The sequence below is a fragment of the Amblyomma americanum genome, chromosome 11 (assembly GCF_052857255.1).
Source record: "Amblyomma americanum isolate KBUSLIRL-KWMA chromosome 11, ASM5285725v1, whole genome shotgun sequence".
NCBI classification, from domain to species: Eukaryota; Metazoa; Arthropoda; class Arachnida; order Ixodida; family Ixodidae; genus Amblyomma; species Amblyomma americanum.
In genome coordinates, this window is record NC_135507.1 from 27,179,462 (window position 1) to 27,201,117 (window position 21,656).

The 21,656-nt window shown below is 49.2% G+C and overlaps 2 protein-coding genes across 2 annotated transcripts in view; both read left to right on the forward strand.

The window, feature by feature from the left end:
- Nucleotides 1–3,320: 3,320 nt before the first annotated feature.
- On the forward strand, nt 3,321–8,193 carry LOC144110027 (uncharacterized; the record flags this gene model as incomplete). Its single annotated transcript, XM_077642831.1, is given in 3 exon segments — nt 3,321–3,446; nt 6,370–6,528; nt 7,168–8,193. Coding segments are annotated over 3 exon segments (1,280 nt in total), but the record flags the coding sequence as incomplete, so codon positions are not given.
- Nucleotides 8,194–9,837: 1,644 nt separating this feature from the next.
- Nucleotides 9,838–21,656, forward strand: part of LOC144110255 (BBSome complex member BBS2-like) — a 48,705-nt gene continuing 36,886 nt past the window's right edge. Inside the window, exons 1-4 of the mRNA XM_077643101.1 lie at nt 9,838–11,129; nt 17,269–17,493; nt 18,279–18,404; nt 20,814–20,876. Coding sequence (XP_077499227.1) covers nt 10,926–11,129; nt 17,269–17,493; nt 18,279–18,404; nt 20,814–20,876 — 618 coding nt within the window. The 5' untranslated portion in view covers nt 9,838–10,925. The remainder of the gene's footprint in view (nt 11,130–17,268; nt 17,494–18,278; nt 18,405–20,813; nt 20,877–21,656) is intronic.

The window sequence follows — 21,656 nt, forward strand, 5'->3', positions numbered from 1 at the left end:
CAGCTTACTACTTAAGACGATTCACCGGTTTTCTGGTGTCCGCCAACACTGGTAATACTGTGCCACAAAAGCCATAATTTTACCCCAAAAAGCCTATTTTTGAAAGTGTTGGCTGAAATACCCGTAAGTGAATAAGTCTCATATAACCCGAAGAACGAGCAGGAGACAGGTGTAAGGCTCGTCCTCACTTCTCTATACACAGGTTGCGAAGTCTATGACGTAGGGTGAACGCGAATATAAAATAAAACGTCCTGCGCTTGTTTATCCACAGCGAACGCAATCATTACATGGAAAAAACCGGCGCTCGACCGTATCTGCCACTAGTGGCATTGCTGTGCAAAGTTAAAACCACCGGTAGCAAAAAAAAATAGAGAAGACACTTAAGCTCCGCCTTAAGGTTATGACGCGATAGCGTAGTGAGTTAGCCTTTCCATTCTGTGCAGTCTGACACAAGCTTTTAACGCACTTTTCAACTGTTTCAAATAATTGATCAATTATGCACTCCAGCCGCCGCGGTGGCTGAGTGGTTATGGCGCTCGGCTGCTGGCCCAAAATACGCTGGTTCGATCCCGGCCGCGGCGGTCGAATTTCGATGGAGGCGAAATTCTAGAGGCCCTTGTACTGTGCAATGTCAGTGCACGTTAAAGAACCCCAGGTGGACGAAATTTCCGGAGCCCTTCACTACGGCGTCTCTCATAGCCTGAGTCGCTTTGGACGTTAAACCCCCATAAACCAAACCAAACGAAATTATGCACTCCAAGTTTTCTCAATTAGCATCATCAAGTATCGGCTTTTCCGAGTTTCTGTGTATTTTGACACCTCTGAAACCCCCTTCCGATTTGTTTATTTTAATTAATAGAATAATTAGTGATTTAATTAAGTCGTCATTGCCTATCATACACCAATCAATCATCAATCACTAGAACCACAAATTATCATAATTGGTTTTGGTTTTTTGGGGAAAGGAAATGGCGCAGTATCTGTCTCATATATCGTTGGACACCTGAACCGCGCCGTAAGGGAAGGGACAAGGGAGGGAGTGAAAGAAGAAGGGAAGAAGGAGGTGCCGTAGTGGAGGGCTCCGGAATAATTTCGACCACCTGGGGATCTTTAACGTGCACTGAGATCGCACAGCACACGGGCGCCTTAGCGTCAAATTATCATATGATACGATTTTCTACGCAGCCCCCGATTATTTCCAACACGCGGGCAGACTATACGCCGACGGCCTTTCGGTCGAACGAGCTGTATACGCTATCGCGTAACAATGCACTGTTCACGTTCCGCTAACAAAATATGCCCGACCTTATGCACACAGCCTGTCAAACAGAGCTTGTTCGTAAACACCCGTTGTCTTCTCCTTGGGGGCGCTGCAGTACACGTGACTACAGCTCGAAGCATAACTGGGGCGTACAAGTTCGATGAAAGAAGGCTCGGCAACCATTTTCTTTTTTCAGTAACGTTCGGAAATGTGGCCCTGCAGCGCATCTTGAACAATGCGTTATCCTGAACCGATACTGCGAGACAAACGCGTGAGGAATCCTTGAATATGTCGCAATACATTACGGGAGTTATCGGCGATGGCGAGCTATCTGTGTAGCTGCACAAAAGTTAGCTTGTCTATCGCGACGATAACTCGCAGACGTGCATTCCTTCCTTTAATGTTTCTACGTAATCCGGGCTTGTAAATATATTTTCGCTCCAGGACGTTGCACCGCGAGGCTTTTGATCGGCGCTGTCAGTGTGTCTTATGCTTAACTCCATATTCTCCATATATATATACTTTCAACCCATGTGGCCTTGACTAAATTAAAACTCCTCTGAGCAAATGTAAAACTTGTGCTTCAAGAAAGAAACGGTGACGTTAACCTACATAATCGGCTTCTCAGCGCTCACTCTCATGAACGCCGGCAGAATAAATGAAAGGTGCGGTACCAGTGCAGACAGGCTGACAAGAATCTTCAGCCGATGGGAGTGGTGCCGTATATTACAAAATGTACAGTCGGGGACAAAAGTCTGTGGACCACGTGTTTCTTAAACGAAGCTCATAGCTCTGCTATTAGCCGGCAGCTGTGACCAACCACACTTGTGGAGATGAAATAACAAAATTTTCATTTTCACATCCACAAGTGCGGTCTCCAGCCGCCGGCCAATACAGAGCTATCGGCTTCGCTTGAGGAATGCGTAGTCCAGAGACTTTTGACCCCAACTGTATCGTGCACAGAATAAAAAAGCCCCGTCCTTTCTGTTTATTGCCTTCCTGACCGATACCCTATTCGGCTGTGCAACTCAGCAAACCGGGAGCCATATCCTACTCCTTTCAACCTTCCTTATACCCGTGTTACACGGGCGTTTTCAAAGGCAGTTCAGTCGACTCTCAGTTGAACTGAACGACACTTAGCGGTGTTACACGGCAGTGCTAACTGCCGTTGAAATCTCAACGGCAGTTGAGTTCGACTGAGATCGGGATCCCAGTTGAACGGCCAACTGACAAGATGGCGACCTACGGACCGAAAAACTTGCCCTCTTACTGGATTGTCTTGGCTCAGTGTGCTTCGCACCCGAAAATTTCTACCGCAAAGCAAAAAATGCAAGAAAAGAATTGTCACTATAGTAAAGAATATATACACTGCGATCATTTACAAGAAAAAAAATGCACAGACTGTTTTTTTTTCTTATTTACACTTCCGCTCTAGACACGAGGTAATGTGGTTAGTGTGCTAACTGAACTGAACGCGAAGTGCTCGTATAACAGCTGGCGATTCTAGTTGAGTTCAACGGCAGTTTGAAATCCTCAACTGGCGGTTAATTGAACTGTCATTGAAAACGCCCGTGTAACACAGCTATCACTCTCTTTATGCCTTCAGAAGAGTTAAATTTATCGTAAAAATCATGAAGAATGCAGCAGAAATAGTCCATCCAGGAACGGCGGAACAGCACCGTGCACCTCTGGTAGGCCATTCATTTGGCTTCCAGCAGATCAACACACCAAGCACAAGAACAAGGCGTACGTCCCCTTAGAAAAAAAAGATTATAGTCTATAGACTGCCTATATACTTCTTTCTATAAAGTCTATAGACTCTCCATAGACAAACCCTAGAGAACAGTTTATAGGCAATACAAATTTTGTACACAGTCTATAGACAAAATGCAGATTCATAGCCGTACACTTTTAGTAGACTTTAGTCTATAGGCACTATATAGACTATGAATATAGACAAAAATAAATATCTATAGGAAGGCAATAGAGTATATAAGAAGTCCACAGACTGTCTATAGACCATTTTTCTAAGGGGTGCATCACGGTTCCATGGTTGCAGGGCCTGTGCTTCTGCCTACCGGCGCCTACACTGGTGGAGCTGGTCGACCAAACCCACTCCAACTACTCCCGCCTGTCGTACATCTTTGCGCACGCTCCTCCGGGGAACTGCTCGGGTCCCTTATCGGTAAGACGTTACTCTATGACTGGCATACGGATGCCCGCTGTCGCTTCGCTTCCAATGCGGGCCCCTCGTTGAGGCCAAGTGGATGCAATTAGTGGACAGACCGCTAACTGAGTGTGTCCCGCTACAGGCTTTTCAGAAATCGCTATTGGAAAGTACCCCTCTTTGTAAGTGCAGTGGAAGTGATAATGAGTATGATGATGAATTTTTTATGGCGCATGGGCAACTGTGGCCAAAGAGCGCCATAGCACAAGGTCGTTTTCATTGCACAAGGCGGGGTCAGAGACCCATTTCCCAAGCATTTCACCCTAATGAAGCCGTTCACCAGGCAGGGGAAAGGTTGTGCCCATTGTGTCACCGGTGGGTACCCGGCGGCACTGGGGATCGAACCCCGCACCTCCCGCATGCGAGGCGAATGCTCAAACCACTAGGACACCGCTGCGGTGGAAGTGTGCAGATACAGAAACACTGAATCTTCGAAACAGTCAACATAGGTGGACAGTGTACGGGAAATAATTCGTTCCTGGGGACATGCACATGACAGTTAAGCAGTTTTGAAAGGTGTACGGTCAGATACAAATGAAGAACGAAGGGCCAAATCTCCCTCAAAGGAGGCCCTCCAGCCAATAGTACCGACCGATTGTCATGACGTCGCGGTTAATCCTAAGTCAAACTAAGATTGATTGTCACGCTAATGCGACAAGGAATTAACCATGGATTAACCGCGACGTCATGAGAACCGACTGGAAGGCCTCCTTTAAAAGACATTTGTCGCTTCCTTCTTGAGTTGTATCCAGTTATCGTAACTCCTTTTAGGTACAAAACCCAGAACCTTTCAGCTGAGAACTATATCATTGGCTCTAGCTTTAACTTACACATTGGAGAGAGAAAGCGAAGCAATGAAATATCTTAGTATGCTGGGTTACAGATACGCACGCTGAACGCTGGGTGCAATTGCTGCGGAAATTAATTTTCACTTATCGTCCACAAAAGCCCCTATATTCATTCGAAGTCGTTTCTCTCTTCGCTTCGGATTGTTTTCGCAGTGACGCGGACACAAAAATTGTGCCACAAACTCCTGGCGCCAACTGGGAGTCCGCGAAAGCCCGGCATGTACAAGCTCTAGAATGCATTTCTGCGATGAAAGGACAGTGTCCACGTTACTTCCCCAAAGCACGAGATAACTTTTCTTGCTTGCCGCTCGCTACACTACACTGCAACAGTGCCGGTCAGACTTTTCTCTGCCGGGTCCTAAAAGGATGAGATAGCTGCGGTAGCGAGATGGAGGTAGCTGCTGTCTAGAATACCTCACCGAGCTTAACAAAGCTTCGGGAACTGACGCTTCTTAATGCCATGTTCGGCTGCGCTTAGCGTATTTCCAAGTGATCGTCAAGCAACTGCGGCCGTTCACTACGCCACCTACCGAATTGTATATAAAGCAAGACACTCGTTTGAGCTAGATGGTTGTGGCACGATATGCGCCAGAAAAGACGTGTATTTTGTTAGGTCACCTTTTTATCTTTTTTCTTTATCTATTTGCTTCTATCTTTGGCTAGTGTGGTTACAAAGTGGCTTTTTCGAACAATAAACTCAGTTGAAAGTTTGCGCCAGTCCTGTCGTGTGTGTGTGTGTGTGTGTGTGTGTGTGTGTGTGTGTGTGTGTGTGTGTGTGTGTGTGTGTGTGTGTTGTGTGTGTGTGTGTGTGTGTGTGTGTGTGTGTGTGTGTGTGTGTGTGTGTGTGTGTGTGTGTGTGTGTGTGTGTGTGTGTGTGTGTGTGTGTGTGTGTCCGTCTTTTCGCGCCAAAATGCTTTTGCGCATATTATTCATATAAAGAGCCGCGAGACCTAGCTCCCCTCTCTTGGTCTGGTAACACTCAAAACATGTCGACGTTCTCTCGGAGTAAAATTTTGGCGCACACTCAACGCACGTGAAGAGTGGAATGCGATAGCATTACAGATCCTGATTGTTGCTATGCTCTGGTGTAGCCTAAGCCAAGAACTGGTTCTAATCGGATTTTCCCGCCATTATCTCTTGCTTCTGCATCTTCTTTCTTCCGCTTGCAGATTGTGATGACGTCACCCAGTCACGAAAGCTCTATCTGTCAATCACTAATTTACTTCCCACCTACAACGGTGGGCACGTTGCTCACAATCCGGCGGGCCCCAACGGGCAAGTTGTGATGACGTCACAAGCTCCCGTGACCTCTCTGGACCAATGAGCGAACTTCGTGACACACGCCGGCATTGTTGCGTAATGTGGACAGTAGTGCTATTGTAGTGAAACCTCCTTTGTACCCTGGGAAGAAGGCAGCCTGGCACTTGAAGTTGCGAATAATTGGTTTTTGTGGAAAGGAAATGGCGCAGTATCTGTCTCATATATCGACGGACACCTGAACCGCGCCGTAAGGGAAGGGATAAAGGAGGGAGTGAAAGAAGAGAGGTGACGTAGTGGAGGGCTCCGGAATAATTTCGACCACCTGGGAATCTTTAACGTGTGCTGTGCGATGTCGGTGCACGTTAAAGATCCCCAGGTGGTCGAAATTATTCCGGAGCCCTCCACTACGGCCTCTTCTTCCTTTCTTCTTTCACTCCCTCCTTTATCCCTTCCCTTACGGCGCGGTTCAGGTGTCCAACGATATATGAGACAGATACTGCGCCATTTCCTTTCCACAAAAACCAATTATTATTCGCAACTTCAAGTGCCAGGCTGCCTTCTTCTCAGGGTACAGTATACAAGCACAAAACACTTAAATCATAATAAGCCGCATCTTTCTTGAGTTCACATAAGGCTTTCCTAGACCCGGAATTCAAGCAAGCTGCATTACTTCTGTGCTTGACGTCGGTACGTCAGTACTTGTTTCGTAACTGCATTTGACAATTACGGTACTTGTTTCGTAATCGCCGCGGCACTGTTCTCTTTTCGAACAGGCGAGAAACTGTTGAGCCACCGGAGCGGCGAGGCGGTGCTGAGCGGTTCGCTGGTGCTGGCTGCCGCCGGCGCTGTGGGCGTACCCTGGTGCCGATGGCTGCCGGTGCTCATACTGGCCTTCACAGCGACCGGCATCGCGTTGGGTGCTGCCAAGAGAGGTACGCGCCATATCCGATTCTTGCTGCTTCTGCCTCATGGCCGGCCAAAGCAAGCGGCAGCTAGCCAACGTGGAGAGAACTGTGATAAATATAAGCAATAGCTTGTTTTCGAAATTACTTAGGCCACTGCAAAGAGTGCAGGTTCACAAGTTGGTTGAGACAGGCTGATATTTACATAAGCATCACAATAGTTGGCATAGAGACGGAAGAACACGTGCGCTTGCTGCTTTATTATTGCGCCGATTGTGAGTGTCAGCCAGGTAGACTACCGATACTGTGAGAAGTGCACCGAGGTCTCCTCTTGAGGTCTTTCAGAAGAAAAACATCGCCCGTTCATGAGGCGAAACGTTCTGCATATACCGGGCAGGCATCTTTAGCCGTATCTGATCTCCAGGTCATGTTCCAGATTTTGAAAAGGAATCCATAAAGCCAGAATAGTTTCTCCTACCAAGAGGCTTTTCCCCTTATACACTCCATGTGGGCCACATTGAAAAGAACTGAGCAGATTTCTCACGCGCACTGTTTTTACTTGTCTCTAGCGTATGACTGAGGCCGCCGAGACGTTCAAATTATGTGCACCGATCGGTGCCAGAGTGACGAACAAAGGTGACCCTACTCTGCATTCTTCGTGAATTGCAGCGGGTGCGAAGCTGACTGACGAGACGACGCTTCACAAACTGCGCCTACTCATCCTGCTGGGTGCCTGCGCCTGTCCTGTGCTCGTCATCGTGATCATCCAACTGGGAGGGTATGCAGGAGTCGCATACCTGGTGTCGGCCGCATCGCTGGTCGCAGCCTCACTGCTACCCTTTTGCTGCCGCCGCAAGCAGCAACGCCTGGAGGAGTTAGCCGAAACAGGCACAACAGCACCCCAGACGCAGCGAGCCCAACTCAAGCCGAGCCATGAGTACTTCATCAGGGCCCTGGGCCTGTCGGTGCTGTTCCTCACCTCGGGCTCGCACCTCGCCCTGGGCCAGCTGCTCGGCGCCTTCTCAGCCACCTTCTCCGAGACCGGCACGGTAGATTCCAAGCTCGTGACGTCACTGTTCTACGGCTCCAGTCTCGTGGTGAACGCCATGGCGGGCGTCTTGAGGGCGTCTTCCTTCTGGCCTCTGGTAGTGGCCCAGTCGGGCGCCGTCCTGGGCGCCATCTTGCTAACGTCTCTGCCAGGACTGTGGGCCCTGCACTTCCTGGCGGCGGGACTCCTTGGAAGCTCGCTGAGCTGCGCGCTACCCTTCGAGCCGCCGATGGACGCCATGCGTAAGATCCCCACCCTACGGACCACGACGCAGCATATGGGTGAAATGCTGGTGTGCCTGGTGCTGGGAGCCAGCCTGGATAACGAGGACTCCAGAGCGTTCGGCATCAGGACGTGCGTGGTAGTGGCGCTCGCGTTGACACTGCTTCTCGCGCTGTGGTCGACGACTGTACGCAGGCGCCGCGACACTGTGGCCCCACCCAGTGACGAAGGGCGGAACGACCGACGCGAAGTAGACCCGGCTACGTCTGTCGCACGGGCCGATGGTACGACTACGTGGTACGTGCAAGAGACGGATCCCAGCATCAACCGTAATGCGACGGCACCTGAATCACCCGCTTGTGTTCCCACGGACAAGGGTGGTGTGCGGCCGTAATAAATCCTACTCCGACATGTTTGTCACACAGCGACATGTCGATGCCATTGGTCGTCAGTCGAAAGACATGCAAATGGTGTGAATATCAGAGCGATCGGCGCTTCAAGCCAAGAGACGATCTTCGCGCGTACAGATTCAGGTTGACCCAAGTGCACTGGTGCGTTAAGTACAGCAATACGCTCAGTGGTTACAGCAGTTTTCCTGTGCTATGAAGATATCAAAAGCACATTTATTTAGAGACCATGTGTATAAGCAGTGTAGGAAAGCGTAGTTAACGTTTGAGAATGACAATAACCCACGCAACTCATCATAGCAATGATCATTTTTCTGTGAAACAGGGAGAAACAAAACTACTCCATTCGCAGAACATATCACGTTTGTTTCCACGGTATAACTCTGCGTTGAAACCGAATTTTCTTAAAAACAGTAAAACGTAAGAGCGGCACGGATGCGCATGGAGTCGTTTTTTTTTCTCCCGAAGCGTTGCACGCTTCCCAATGTCCCTCTCGCCAGAAGCCCCTTTCCCGAAAGGACTCTCTCCGACCACAAGACCTTAAACGCTACTTTTGTGCCATAAACTTTCAAGCAGCGTGAAAGGCACCTGATATGGGCAGTATACTGGCCTAAGCAGTTTCTATTAGCAGCCAGCGCCTAAGCAGCAGTGGTATAGATATAGTATAAGATTGCAAACGCTTAACAGCAGGCACTATGCTGTTTCGCGCATGAATAAGGTTACCGCGGAACAGAGGGAAAAAGAGCCTTTCTTCAGCAGACACTCTCCTGGAGCCACAATGAAGCAGCTGTACTTAACAAAAACGAATTTCAAGAACCGTTCCAACGACTCTCGCCACTGAAGGCGGAAACTGTCTCAAGGCTACATGGATAATCTGTCGTGCCTAATAGTCTTATAAATTACAGAAGGAGCGAGACTAAGCTTTGCTGGTCCGGGCTCCCTCTATTTTTCATTTGTTGTTTTTTTCTTTAATGTTTTGAGAGGACCAATGAAAAGTAAACAGGGTCATCATCCAGTTGCAAGCACTGAATACAACAAAAGTGAGCTCGGATAACTGCATGTATTCGGACAAAAATAACAGCTTGCGCAGACCATATCATAAAACGAAAGGTAGATTTTAAAATGACGCTCGATAAAACTTCAATAGAAATAAAAACACATCACGTTGTTACTCGAGCTACCGCCGGGAAACCCCGCAGCTTTTGCTCACATGCACATAGGTATTTACAACCCGTGCTGCAGCTTCCTGCCTCCTTGCCAACACGTAAAGCCGCACACAGCGAGGTCAAAGAGACATCCAATTACTTTGAGCCTCAGTTTATGTTTTGGTGGTCTATTTATAAAACTGTAAAGAAGTAACTCAGCCAATAAACAGCTTACTGGATAGTGTCAACAATTCAACTAAAGTGAAAAAATTATCTTATTTATGAGAAAACAAAAAGCGCAGTAGTAGCTCACTTCTATAGGTGGACGTCCCAACAGCGTCGTGAGGGAAGGTGTGTGGTTTATGGGGTTTTAACGTCCCAAAGCGACTCAGGCTACGAGGGACACCGTAGTGAAGGGCTCGGAAACCTCGACCACCTCAGGTTCTTTAACGTGCAATGACAGTACACAGGCCACTAGAATTTCGCCTCCATCGAAATTCGACCACCGCGGCCGGGATCGAACCCGCGTCTTTAGGGTCAGCTGCTGCTGCTGTTGCTGACAGGAAGAATGAAAAGAAAAGTGCACAGGCCTACCCACTGGCTCAAGATGAGCCACAGTCGCAGCCACGTGCGGAAAATAGGAGAGTCGAAAGACAGGAAAGCAAAACAGTTAAAGAAAAGACGCGCGCTATGATGCCCCAGGCCGATCCCGGAGGCAGTGCAATACCGAGCCAACCTGAGGCGGAGGTGAATAAAGCTTCAAGCGTTTGGGTCAGCAGTCGAGCGCTGTAACCACTGAACCACCGCGGCGGCTTCGTGAGGGAAGGGATAAAGGCGGGGGTGAAAGAAAGCCGCAAATGCTTGTGTTCGGGTGAGTACAGACCTTCGTAGAGGAAACCGTATAGTATAAATGTATACTTTAAAGGATCTTCTATCGCAAAAGCGACTTTGAAATGGAACCTGCCCGACTCAGCCTATCTGGTTGGCGGGAAAGCATTGTTGCGAAGAGCGCCCGCGACATGCATGCGCGCAGAAACCCGCAAGGTATATGTCACATTTATCGCTTAACCCTATCAGCTGCTGGTCACCCTTTCTCCACAACAAGAAAATATATGCGCCTGAACAGTCTGCGCAGATTCAATAATCCCAATTAGCCAGGCACGCAACGCAGAACACCCATGGTTATAATTTACACGCATACATATACAAAATTTCTCACAAAATATCCCAAAGACTGGAAACTTGATGTACGCGACTGCAATGTACGAACGGCTCACCAAGCACTTCGCACAGGTGTACAAATCGCGCTATAACCACGTACTCCTCGCACTATTTGCAGTCTGGCCAACGAGGGTACAAAGCGTCTCGGAGTGTACAGGATACAGGGCTGACGACAGGCATTGTGGGTCCACTGTACGTGAAGTACAACTACCGCTGACAGCGGTAAAGACCAACACGTTACAACGAGCCACAGGGTACCTTGTGGAAGTATGCACGCTGCGTTTTCACCGACCGGCACGGTCAAATGAGAAGCCGTTTCATCGACAAGCCGCGGGAGCGACCGTGTGTACGTGACCGTTGTCGCATCGATGAGGACGCATTTCCATGGCGACGCGCGATCAATTCGGTGGTCCCGCAGCACTGTGGGCCGGCGTTTCCGAGCGCGCCAGGATGACGTCCAAAGGCAAAGACAACCTGGTGCCGCTGTTCACCTTCCACCTGAACCACAAGATCCTGCCTCGAAGAGTAGCCGTCGGAAAGTACGATGGCCTACACCCGTGCCTCACCGCAGCCACCGCTTCCGACAAGGTATACAGGTGTACTCCTCTTTTCAGTGTCTCGCACTCGGGGTTGACTGCGCGCTGCTTTCGGCCGAGCGGCTGCTTCGAAATTACATTGTGCCAAGCATATAGCAAACTGTCACTCCCATTTTGGTAGGTCGGCTGTAATGATGCTATACGGACAGCGTAGAGAGAATGACGGGACAACATCGATAGTCGGATAGGGCGTAGTGCTGGCCCTGTCCGCCCATAGTTGATGTCCGCTGAGCCTCTCAATACGCCGTCTGTGCATCATCGCTCAAGTTGGCCTGCCCAAATGGAATCGAACCGGTTAGTACGAAACCATGCATCTCTGTACACGGAACTGTCGCTTACCGCATGGCTGTGCGTCTTGGCGTGACCTCCCGCATCGGGCTCTCTATGTCAAGACCAGTGCTTTAGACTAGGTTGCGACCACCGTGGTTGCGACATAACCATTGCAGCTTACGCCATCTACAAGTGCCCCACCAGTATAGTGCTCCGCTTTGCGTCTGATTTTTTTTTTAATGAGAAAGCATTATATGGCTCAGTTCAAGGTTATTTGTCCGCAAAATATCCGTCCGCAGAAAACGGTAGCATGTGATGTCACGAGTCAGCGTCATACCAAGTAACGTGACAATGGTGTAATATATCCTGCAAGTCACGTGACGACGATATAATGTTAAGTCATACCAAGTTACGTGGAACGATTTAATGACATCATACCAAGTCACGTGACAATGCTGTAATGTGACGTCATATCAAGTCACGTGACAGATGAATGGAAAGAGTTCAGGCCACGTGACAAGTAAGCTACGTGCCCCAATCTCCCCCCGCCCCCCTAACCAATGGAGGCGTATATGAAATCCGAGCGATGGCACCACTGCCCCAATGTGGCGGCAGTATTTAACTTCTGCCCCCTTTGGTTATACTTAGCTTAGAAGTGAACAGGAATTTTCAGTGTACCACGCAAACCTTTCTTTCTTAACGTCCCAACTTTTTTAGTTCGTTCTGTGCGCCTTGTTTTCTTGTACTTCAATGAGATGTCATTAGGAGGGCCAAATGGTTACCAGTGATCAAAAGAAAGAGTTGGCACTCTCTATCTGGTCAACCAGGCTAAATGTGAACGCGACAGTATATGTGGTTTCGCTGAAATATTTCCAGGCTGCAGAGCACGCAGTACAGTGTGATCGTTGTAGCTGGATTGATTTTGAGAGTTTTAATTTCAAATAGCAGCCATTTCATTCGCTGCATTGCCGTAAAATTGTATTACGAATGCTAAGTATGGGAAAGTCTTCACACCCTAACCGCTACAAACTGCTCACATGTGCGCAAAGTGGTGGGTGCTCTGTCCTTCAAGCTGGCGTCGCCGCTTTGGCGGACGCGCGTTTGTTGTGACGCCTCTCTCTCCTTTCCTCTGTCTGCACGTAGCAGCGATTGTGACTCATCTCGAGCCAGTGGTCAGGTGCGCGCAAATCCCTTTACATTCTTCCTTCGGTTACTGATCCGGAGTTCCCGGGTTCGAACCCGACCGCGGCGGCTGCGTTTTTATGGAGGAAAAACGCTAAGGCGCCCGTGTGCTGTGAGATGTCAGTGCACGTTAAAGATCCCCAGGTGGTCGAAATTACTCCGGAGCCCTCCACTACGGCACCTCTTCCTTCCTTTCTGCTTTCAGTCCCTCCTTTATCCCTTCCCTTACGGCGCGGTTCAGGTGTCCAACGATATATGAGACAGATACTGCGCCATTTCCTTTCCCCCAAAACCAATTATTATTATTATTATTGGCTCGGTGCTACTAGTGGCGCATGCGCAGTTGTGACTAGGGAGCGACAGAGAAAGAAAGAAAATTGGCAGTAGCTAAGCTCGGCTATGTCAGGATATACGTAGCGAAAGCTAAGGCACAACATGGCTAGCCTTGGTTAATCTTGATTGCAAGTCCAGGTTAGTCTGGTTGTTTAACTATGTTGTTGTATTAAAGACGACAGAACTGTGGTTGCGGCGCACGCGAGGTCTCCTTTTTAATCCGACATGTTATCAGTCATGCGAAGCAGCTGGCGAGGCGAGCGCAACGACGAGGAACGCGGTGTGACGTCATGCCAGATGGCGCGGTGGGCGCACAGTAACCGACTCACATGTCTCGGTGGACACCCGAACCGCGCCTAAAGGAAGGAATAAAGGAGAGAGGGAATATAATAATAATAATTGGCTTCGGGGGAAAGGAAATGGCGCATTATCTGTCTCATATATCGTTGGACACCTGAACCGCGAAGTAAGGGAAGGGATAAAGGAGGGAGTGAAAGAAGAAAGGAAGAGGTTCGTAGTGGAGGGCTCCGGAATAATTTCGACCACCTGGGGATCTTTTAACGTGCACTGACACCGCACAGCACACGGGCGCCTTAGCGTTTTGCCTCCATCGAAACGCAGCCGCCGCGGTCCGGTTCGAGCCCGGGAACTCCGGATCAGTAGCCGAGCGCGCTAACCACTGAGCCACCGCGGCAGGTCAAAGAAGAAAGATTAAACTGAAAATTGAAAGTTGCTTTTTGAGGAAAGGCGCGGCGCTGCGCCGCGGCGGAACACCTGTGGCTCAGTGGTACTAGTGGCGCGTGCGCAATTGTGACTAGGGAGCGAGAGAGAAAGAGAAATGCGCCGTGTGTCCTCACTCCTTGCGTATGCACAGCACGGCTCTCCGGGAATCGCGCGAAACTGCTCAACCTGCGGCCAGTAAAGCTTTCCCGTTAAAAGCCTCTGCATGGGCTTGACTAGGCCCACGGTCCTTTCAGTCAATACTTGGCTGCATGGTATACAGCAAGATTTAAGAAACACACACACACACACGCACATTATTTATCATAAGCCTTACTACACCCACTGCAGGGCAAAGGCCTCTCCCATGTCTCTCCAATTAACCCTGTCCTTTGCCAGCTGCATCCACCCTTTGCCTGCAAACTTCTCAATCTCATCCGCACACCTAACCTCCTGCCGCCCCCTGCCACGCTTGCCTTCTCTTTGAATCCACTCCGTTACCCTTAAGGACCAACGGTTACCTTGTCTTCGCATTACATGCCCTGCCAAATCCCTTTTTTTCACTTTATTTGGGCTAGGATATCATTTACCCGCCGCGGTGGCTCAGTGGTTAGCGCGCTCGGCTACTGATCTGCCATACCCGGGTTCGAACCCGACCACGGGGGCCGGGGGCCGCATAGGCGCCCGTGTGCTGTACGATGTCAGTGCACATTAAAGATCCCCAGGTGGTCGAAATTATTCCGGAGCCTTTCCACTACGACACCTCTTTCTACCTTTCTTCTCTCAGTCCATCCTTTACCCCTTCCTTTACGGCGCGGTACTGTTGTCCGCCGAGATGTGAGACAGATCCTGCGCCATTTCCTTTCCCCAAAAACGAATTTACCAATTTGTTATTAACCCGCGTTTGTTCCCTCACCCACTCTACCAAAAACCAGAACAAAGACAAAAAGCCGGAGGGCGCTTAGGCTTCGCCTTTAAGAGTAAAACGCGACATGTTGGGAGTCCACAGAACGCCATCGTCCGTTCGACGCGACGCCTTGCCCGTTAGACAAATCGCTGTGCTATGTACGGTGAAACGGACGCGCGGAGCGCCAAAACACGTAGAAGCGCTGCCAGGCGCCTTGCCGAAACGCGCGGGACTGAAGTTGCAGTCGTAGTTCGTCAACACATCGTTCTCGACAACCCCGATGCCACGAACTCCAGCATAGCTTCCGCGCCGACCAACCAGGCAGCAAGCCGCAAGCTTCGTGGTGAACGCGCTTTGGATGCGCGCTGCATTGTTCGCCTCTCATCGCGTGATTCCTGCGTGCCCGCACGGCCCCACTGCGCCCGAACGTGACGAGCGGGAGGCGCTGTCGTCGCGCGCCATCTGTTGGGGCAGTGGGGTGCATTGCGGGGAGGAGGAGGAGGGATTTTAAAGCGAAAGCTTTACTGACCGCGAAACCGGGATTTCGCCGTGGCGGTGCTCCGAGGAGGCACATGACGTCACAATGCGCGCCTCGCCGCGGATCTCTCTCTCTCGCGCCATAGTCACTACTGCGCATGCGCCACTAGTAGCACCGAGCCACAGGTTTTTCCGCCGCAGCGCCGCGCCTTTCCTTAAATTCCAACTTTCAATTTTCAGTTCTCTCTTCTTTACCCCCCCTCCTTTGTCCTTTCCTTTACGGCGCCGTTCGGGTGTCCACCGAGACATGTGAGAAGGTTACTGTGCCATTTCCTTTCCTCAAAAACCAAACAAAACAAGTGAGCCGACGGCGTTCATAGACTTCATTGGCGTTGACAACTTTGCAAAGGCCGTTCATTTTTACGAAAGGAAAGGTGCACAACCGGCTCCGTGGGTCAGTGGAGACCTCAATATCGCTTTCATGTACGTGGCGTGGCGTTGGTGTCCAACTGCAAAAGCCTGCCTTGATTGCGTTGCGCACACTGGATAGGCAGCGCACCCTCCCTGCCACTCTGGGAATTGACATGCAGTTGATCGCGAGAGATTGACCGCGAGAGATTGACCACCAAATGAACGCTGCGGCCTAGCTATTGCTGCAGTGCCGCATGTCAGCCACAACGCTGTCAGCGCTAATGCATTCAGGCCACATCTCTCTCTCACCGCCCCACATGCATCAAAGCACGAATGAGGCGTCCGCATATCCAAGGAGCCAGTTATGCGCCCTTCCTTTAACAGTGTCAACGCCAACGCCAATCAACACAGTGAACGCCGACATATTTCGCTTCGTATATCCTGGATTAGCTGTAGCTGAGCTGATCCGCATTAATTTTTTTCCGCTCACGGGGAGGAGAGATTTTTCGCTCACGGCCGACGCCGACGACACCGGCTTTTCTGCGACACGAGCTCATTAACGCTATCACGTTAAAACTGAATACAAGCAGCATGTCTCCATCAGGCATACAGCTCTCAAGTATATTTCACTTCTGTCTGGTTTCACCCGTGTGAATTTTTAAGTTGCAACAGGTAATTGACTGCTACCACACAGTGCACTGGAGCCATTTTTTTACTTAAAAGGACTTTCATGTTTCTGTACTGGACGGGCTATATCGAACCCGGTTTATTTGCAGAACTAGGGCTGCTACATCCGGTTTTGTAAAAACACATCGCTATATTCAATTCATATTTCTTCCACTCCGCTTTTGCGCCAAATTTTTACATCGAACACTCATTGAAGAGTCTAAGGCATAAAAAAGGACGTGTTTCAAACGCAAAATTATATTATGCCATGCCTACTGTCCCCCAACTGGCTTGTTCATTTTGTCGAAAAATTGGTTTTAAGGAATGAAGAGGGCTCGGCTACTACCTCTCTACTTCGTTGACACACCCATATATCTGAATAACTGATTTAAAATTGTAGGACGCTTAAGCTTCGTCTTTAAGAGCGAGACGCAACACCGTGTCGTGTCGCAGCGTCGCCGAGGAGTAGAACGCCATCACCCGTTCGGCGCGACGCGTGGCCCGTTGGACAATTTAAGGAAAGGACGCCTGTCTCACCTATATCTTGGCGGACACCCGAACCGGGCCGTAAGGGAAGGAAAATGGAATGAACAACTGCTTTTATGGAAAGGAAATGACGCCTGTCTCACATTTCTCGCTGGACACCCGGATCGCGCCGTAAGGAGAAATCGATCGATGGATCAATCAATCGGTCGATCGATCAATCAATCAATCGATCAATCATTCAACCTATCAATCAATCCATCAAACCATCCTTCAATCCTTAATGTTGTCGCGTTAAAATCCCTTCCCTTACGGCGCGGTTCAGGTGTCCACCGAGATGCGGCATTTTTCACTCACGGCCAAAGGCCGACTCCGACGACACCGGCTTTTCTGTGACACGAGCTCGTTAACGCTATCGCGTTAATAGGCGGGAGACTTTTTTTATCGTGCTAGCATTAGGACTCCGGCAATGTGTCTGGATCATACATAAGGGCTGTTTCTCATGAGGCTTTGTGCTGCAAGCACTATGTCATGGAGGCACTGAATTCAATAAGCTCATAACTCGCTAAGAGTACGCTGGCTAGGCTAAGCCTATATGGTCTCCTTGGCTGGCCACCTAATCCTTGGGAGCGGCCTTTTCCCTAGAGGGCGCTGTCGTGAGAGGTGTACCGGCGTAACGCAGGTTCTCGTGCACAACAACCAAGGGGCGGCCCGGCAGCGCGATGGCGATCGCTGGGAGGGCGCAGCCAGCGGGGACGTGTCCCTGCTCAACGTCAACCAGACGGTGAGCTGTGTGGCAGCCGACAGCCTCAAGCCGGGCGCCAAGGAGGACGTGCTGCTGGTTGGCACGCCGACCTCGCTGCTCGCCTACGACGTGGAGAACAACTGTGACCTTTTCTTCAGAGAGGTGTGCCCCACGGGATATGCACCAACCCGATACGTATTTTCCTATTGCGAGGACACGCCCGGGGTCGCTACTTTGGGTGCTGACGTATTGATTAGACGCCCAGCGACAAACTGCCATGGGCGCGGAAACATTCACAAGGACAAGTCATTTCATTGTGTTGGCAGTACGAAAGCGTTATAGGCTGTTGATGCCTTTACCGGAAGTGACGTACTTCTCTTCAGCCAATGAGGATTATCCGGTCTGGTGAAGTCACTCCACTCCAGCCAATGCACGAATTTCATGACCGACGGCATATCTCTCTCCCAAGGAGGCTTCTAATGATATCGCAGCAATAATCAGGACCTCAGTCCATACCAATCCCGACAGAGCAAGGAGAAGCATTTGTCGCATTACAGTGTGAAACAGACCTCTCTGCAAGGGTAGCCTCGGCTGCAGTGCAACTTAATTCCAGGTGCAAAAAAGTAGCACTGCATTGACGAGCTGAAGGTAGAAGCAGATAGACCGATGGTAACTAGAAGAGGTTCGTGGAACACGCCGCAACACTGCTGTAACACGCTTATCACAATTCAGGCTCCAAGCGTGACAGTTTAATTGTCATCGTTTTGCGGGGTTTCTTCAAGCGGGCGCTTTGTGGAACCACTTCGCGCGCTTCGGAGTTCAGAAGGTGTCTCTGTGCGGTCTTGTGAAAGCTGGTTTCGAGCCTATTTAACGCGCCACGCACCGACATGGCGATAAGGTGTCCAGAAACCGCGTAGCTCTCCTTGCATGTCAGTGGCGTGATGCAGGTGGCGGACGGTGCTAACAGCGTGACCACTGGCTACCTTGGTAGCCTGAGGAACCCCGTGGTGCTCGTCGGCGGAAACTGCTCCATACAGGGGTTCGACCACCAGGGGGAGGACGTCTTCTGGACGGTACGGCTTACAGTCATTGTGACTTTAGAAGGCACACTAACTTTGAAAATTAAAGTCTGACGAAAACTCGTCTGGTCGGGTAGAAGATTCATGTATGAAGAAAAAAGGAACGCCGACCAAAAGGTTGTTGTTTAAAACGAAGACGTTTCGGCTTCCATACGGAAGCCTTGATCACTGGGCGGAAAGCCCACAGCACAAAGCTTAAGTGCGTCGCAGTAATCGCCCCAAGCATCTTGCGTATGTAGGCGGGAGATTTCCTGCGTTGTGGTTAAGGGTTTTGTCTGTTGTTTGAATTATCAGGGATTCCAGATATCGACGTGACAGCCAATTCTTTTCTCTTGCGATGACTGATGCTTCTTCCCTTTTGGTCGGCGTTCCTTTTTTCTTCACAGTAACTTTCGGGCAGATGTGGCAGTTGCGACCCCACGCGAGGTAACCGCGAAGTAAGCAATCAAGTGACACAATCGGCACTCGGCGTTCCCGTCGATGCGATGATTGTAACTGCCGCACTCGACAGCTCACCCAACGCTTCTCACCCATCGACGTCTTCAGGCGTTTTCACCGATCCAAGTATCGCACGTCGCAGTGATATTTTCCGCATTTGCCATGAAGGGTTCTTTCAGACGCCGTTTCACGCACAGTTTTACATTCCTCACGGGTGAAATTTGGCTTAGTTTGCACTCGATCGGTGTATCATATCGAATATAGTCGAATACAACTCAAGAACGAAGCGGCGAAACCAAGTCGAAAAATACAACAGAAAAGTTCCTGTCATAATAATAATAATTGGTTTTTGGGGAAAGGAAATGGCGCAGTATCTGTCTCATATATCGTTGGACACCTGAACCGCGCCGTAAGGGAAGGGATAAAGGAGGGAGGGAAAGAAAGGAAGAAGAGGTGCCGTAGTGGAGGGCTCAGGAATAATTTCGACCACCTGGGGATCTTTAACGTGCACTGACATCGCAGAGCACACGGGCGCCTTAGCGTTCTTCCTCCATAAAAACGCAGCCTCCGCGGTCGGGTTCGAACCCGGGAACTCCGGATCAGTAGTCGAGCGCCCCAACAGATTTTCCGCAATGTTTTCGACCAAAAGCTTGTAGCAACAACAAATTTTTGTAGTCACAACAGAGTTTATGTAGCTACTACAGAAAAGTGCTAAAGAAAAAACTACAGACAAATAATACAGAACGGAAGAAAAATCTGTCGTTAGGACAAAACTACAAAACATTTTGTCCTGTTTTGACACAGATCGTTTTTCTCGCCTGGGAACGCCCCTCAAAAGCGGGGCCCACCAGCTAATTGTGTCCACGGATTGCGAGGCCATTGCAGTTAATGCGTGGTTAATCTCTTGTCACGGTAGCGTGACAAGGAATTAACGACGAATTAACCGCTACTTCATAAAAACCGCTCGGCGCCATTGTCTGGAAGGTGTCTTTGAGGGGAATATGCCTCTTTCTCCTCGAGCAGTATCCCACTACAGCTGTTTTCGCAATTTTACTGACGCCAGCTAAAAATATTTGCTATTCGTAGGTTTTTTCCCTAGCAGCACAGGGCATCGGCCCAATATTGGGGATATATTGGCCAATGGTGGTCCCTTGTAGGACCGGTCTTTTCCAATGCATAGCCAACATTGGGTCGATGCTCTAAAAAACGAAAAGAAACAAAATAATAAAAATAAAATGAATAGGTTATATAGCATTAAAATAAAAACAAAAATAAATTGGAAAATATATTTCAACACAATATATAAAGGGTAAATCTCCTTTCAAATCAGGCACACAGTATACAGCTCAGTACACGTTTTCATTAAGAAAAAAAACACAAAACAAGCATCAAAAGCCCATGATGGATGATAAGGTGCGCATGAACAATGAGAACACTCAACAATGCAACTCAGCCAACCACCATTCATGGTTCATGCATTGATTTAACCTTAGCAATGAATATCTCAACACTTAGAACTGAAGGTCTCAGTGTACGTATATCATACTGATCATAAAGCAGTCGTGAATATCACTGTGAAGTAATAAATGGTAATATAAGTACAGTTCTCTTTTCTCTGGTTTGCCTCTTTGTACAGCCACGTGAGTGAATTTTCAAGTGACGTCGCAAAGGGTACTTGGGTGCCGTTTTACAGCTTCGCTGTCCAACCACCTTCACAGCGTGGATTGGAGCCACAATTTTTACTCCCCCATAGGCGTATTTATGTTTAAAAATTAGTATGTTACGTTATAGTTATGTTACGTTATGTTAGAGTTATGTTACGTTGGAGTTATGTTATAGTTTAGTACATGCCCTTCTGGTCATATCGCGGCACACTGGACAACAGCCCTAAAGAGACTGGGGGCTTTGCATAATTGCTCATCGGCAAAGGTGTCATGACAGTGGTGTCTTATTCCATTTCCGCAGGTGACCGGAGACAACGTGAGGGCGCTTGCTCTCTACGACTACAACAAGGACGGCCTCAACGAGGTGCGTGTTCTGCCTCTCAGCGGATATGACGTCACTCAAAGAACGATGTAGACGACCTTAAATATTATTGGAACAGGAAAATTTGTTGCTCTCGGCAGCTTGAAGTATCACTGACGAGGCTGCGCTGCCGCATCACCCCTCTAAATTTCTATTTACACAAATCGGGTTTGGCGCTCTCTCCCCTTTGTGCATTTTTGCCGTGAGCCTGAATCTATAGAACATTTTTGGCTGTATTGTCGCCGATTCAACTCTCTGAGAAAAAGGTCGCTGGAGGAGCCCTTGCAGCATCTTGGTCTTAGTTTGAGCAGCCCTTTCTGGCTGTCATTTGGCGCCACCACATTTGGGTTCAGCCACAGATCTGTTTGTACCGCTGTTCTAAATTTCCTGATAGAATCTCACCGACTGCCTTGCTAAGTGTTCCAAACTTTTCTATCAATTATTACATTTTGACTTAAAAATTATTATTTAATCCCTCTCTTTATTATTAATCTTATAATTTTGAAATCAAAACTCTCATCCCTTTTCTGTTCATGAGGAAGAATTCACCGGTGTTGCGCTCCCACGTGCTTTTCCTTTTCGTTAACTGCGTTCAGGTGAATAGCCACCCGATTCTTGGCCGATCCCCCAGTGTGGGTATGTGCCATCTTTTGATAGGCTAACAACAACAACTACTACGAAACGGTGGTCTACATTCGTCATATTCGCAGCTCAGAATACAGAGAAATTCGCAGAAAACAAAGTAGCTATACATTGCCTTCGTGGACCACGCGAAAACATTTG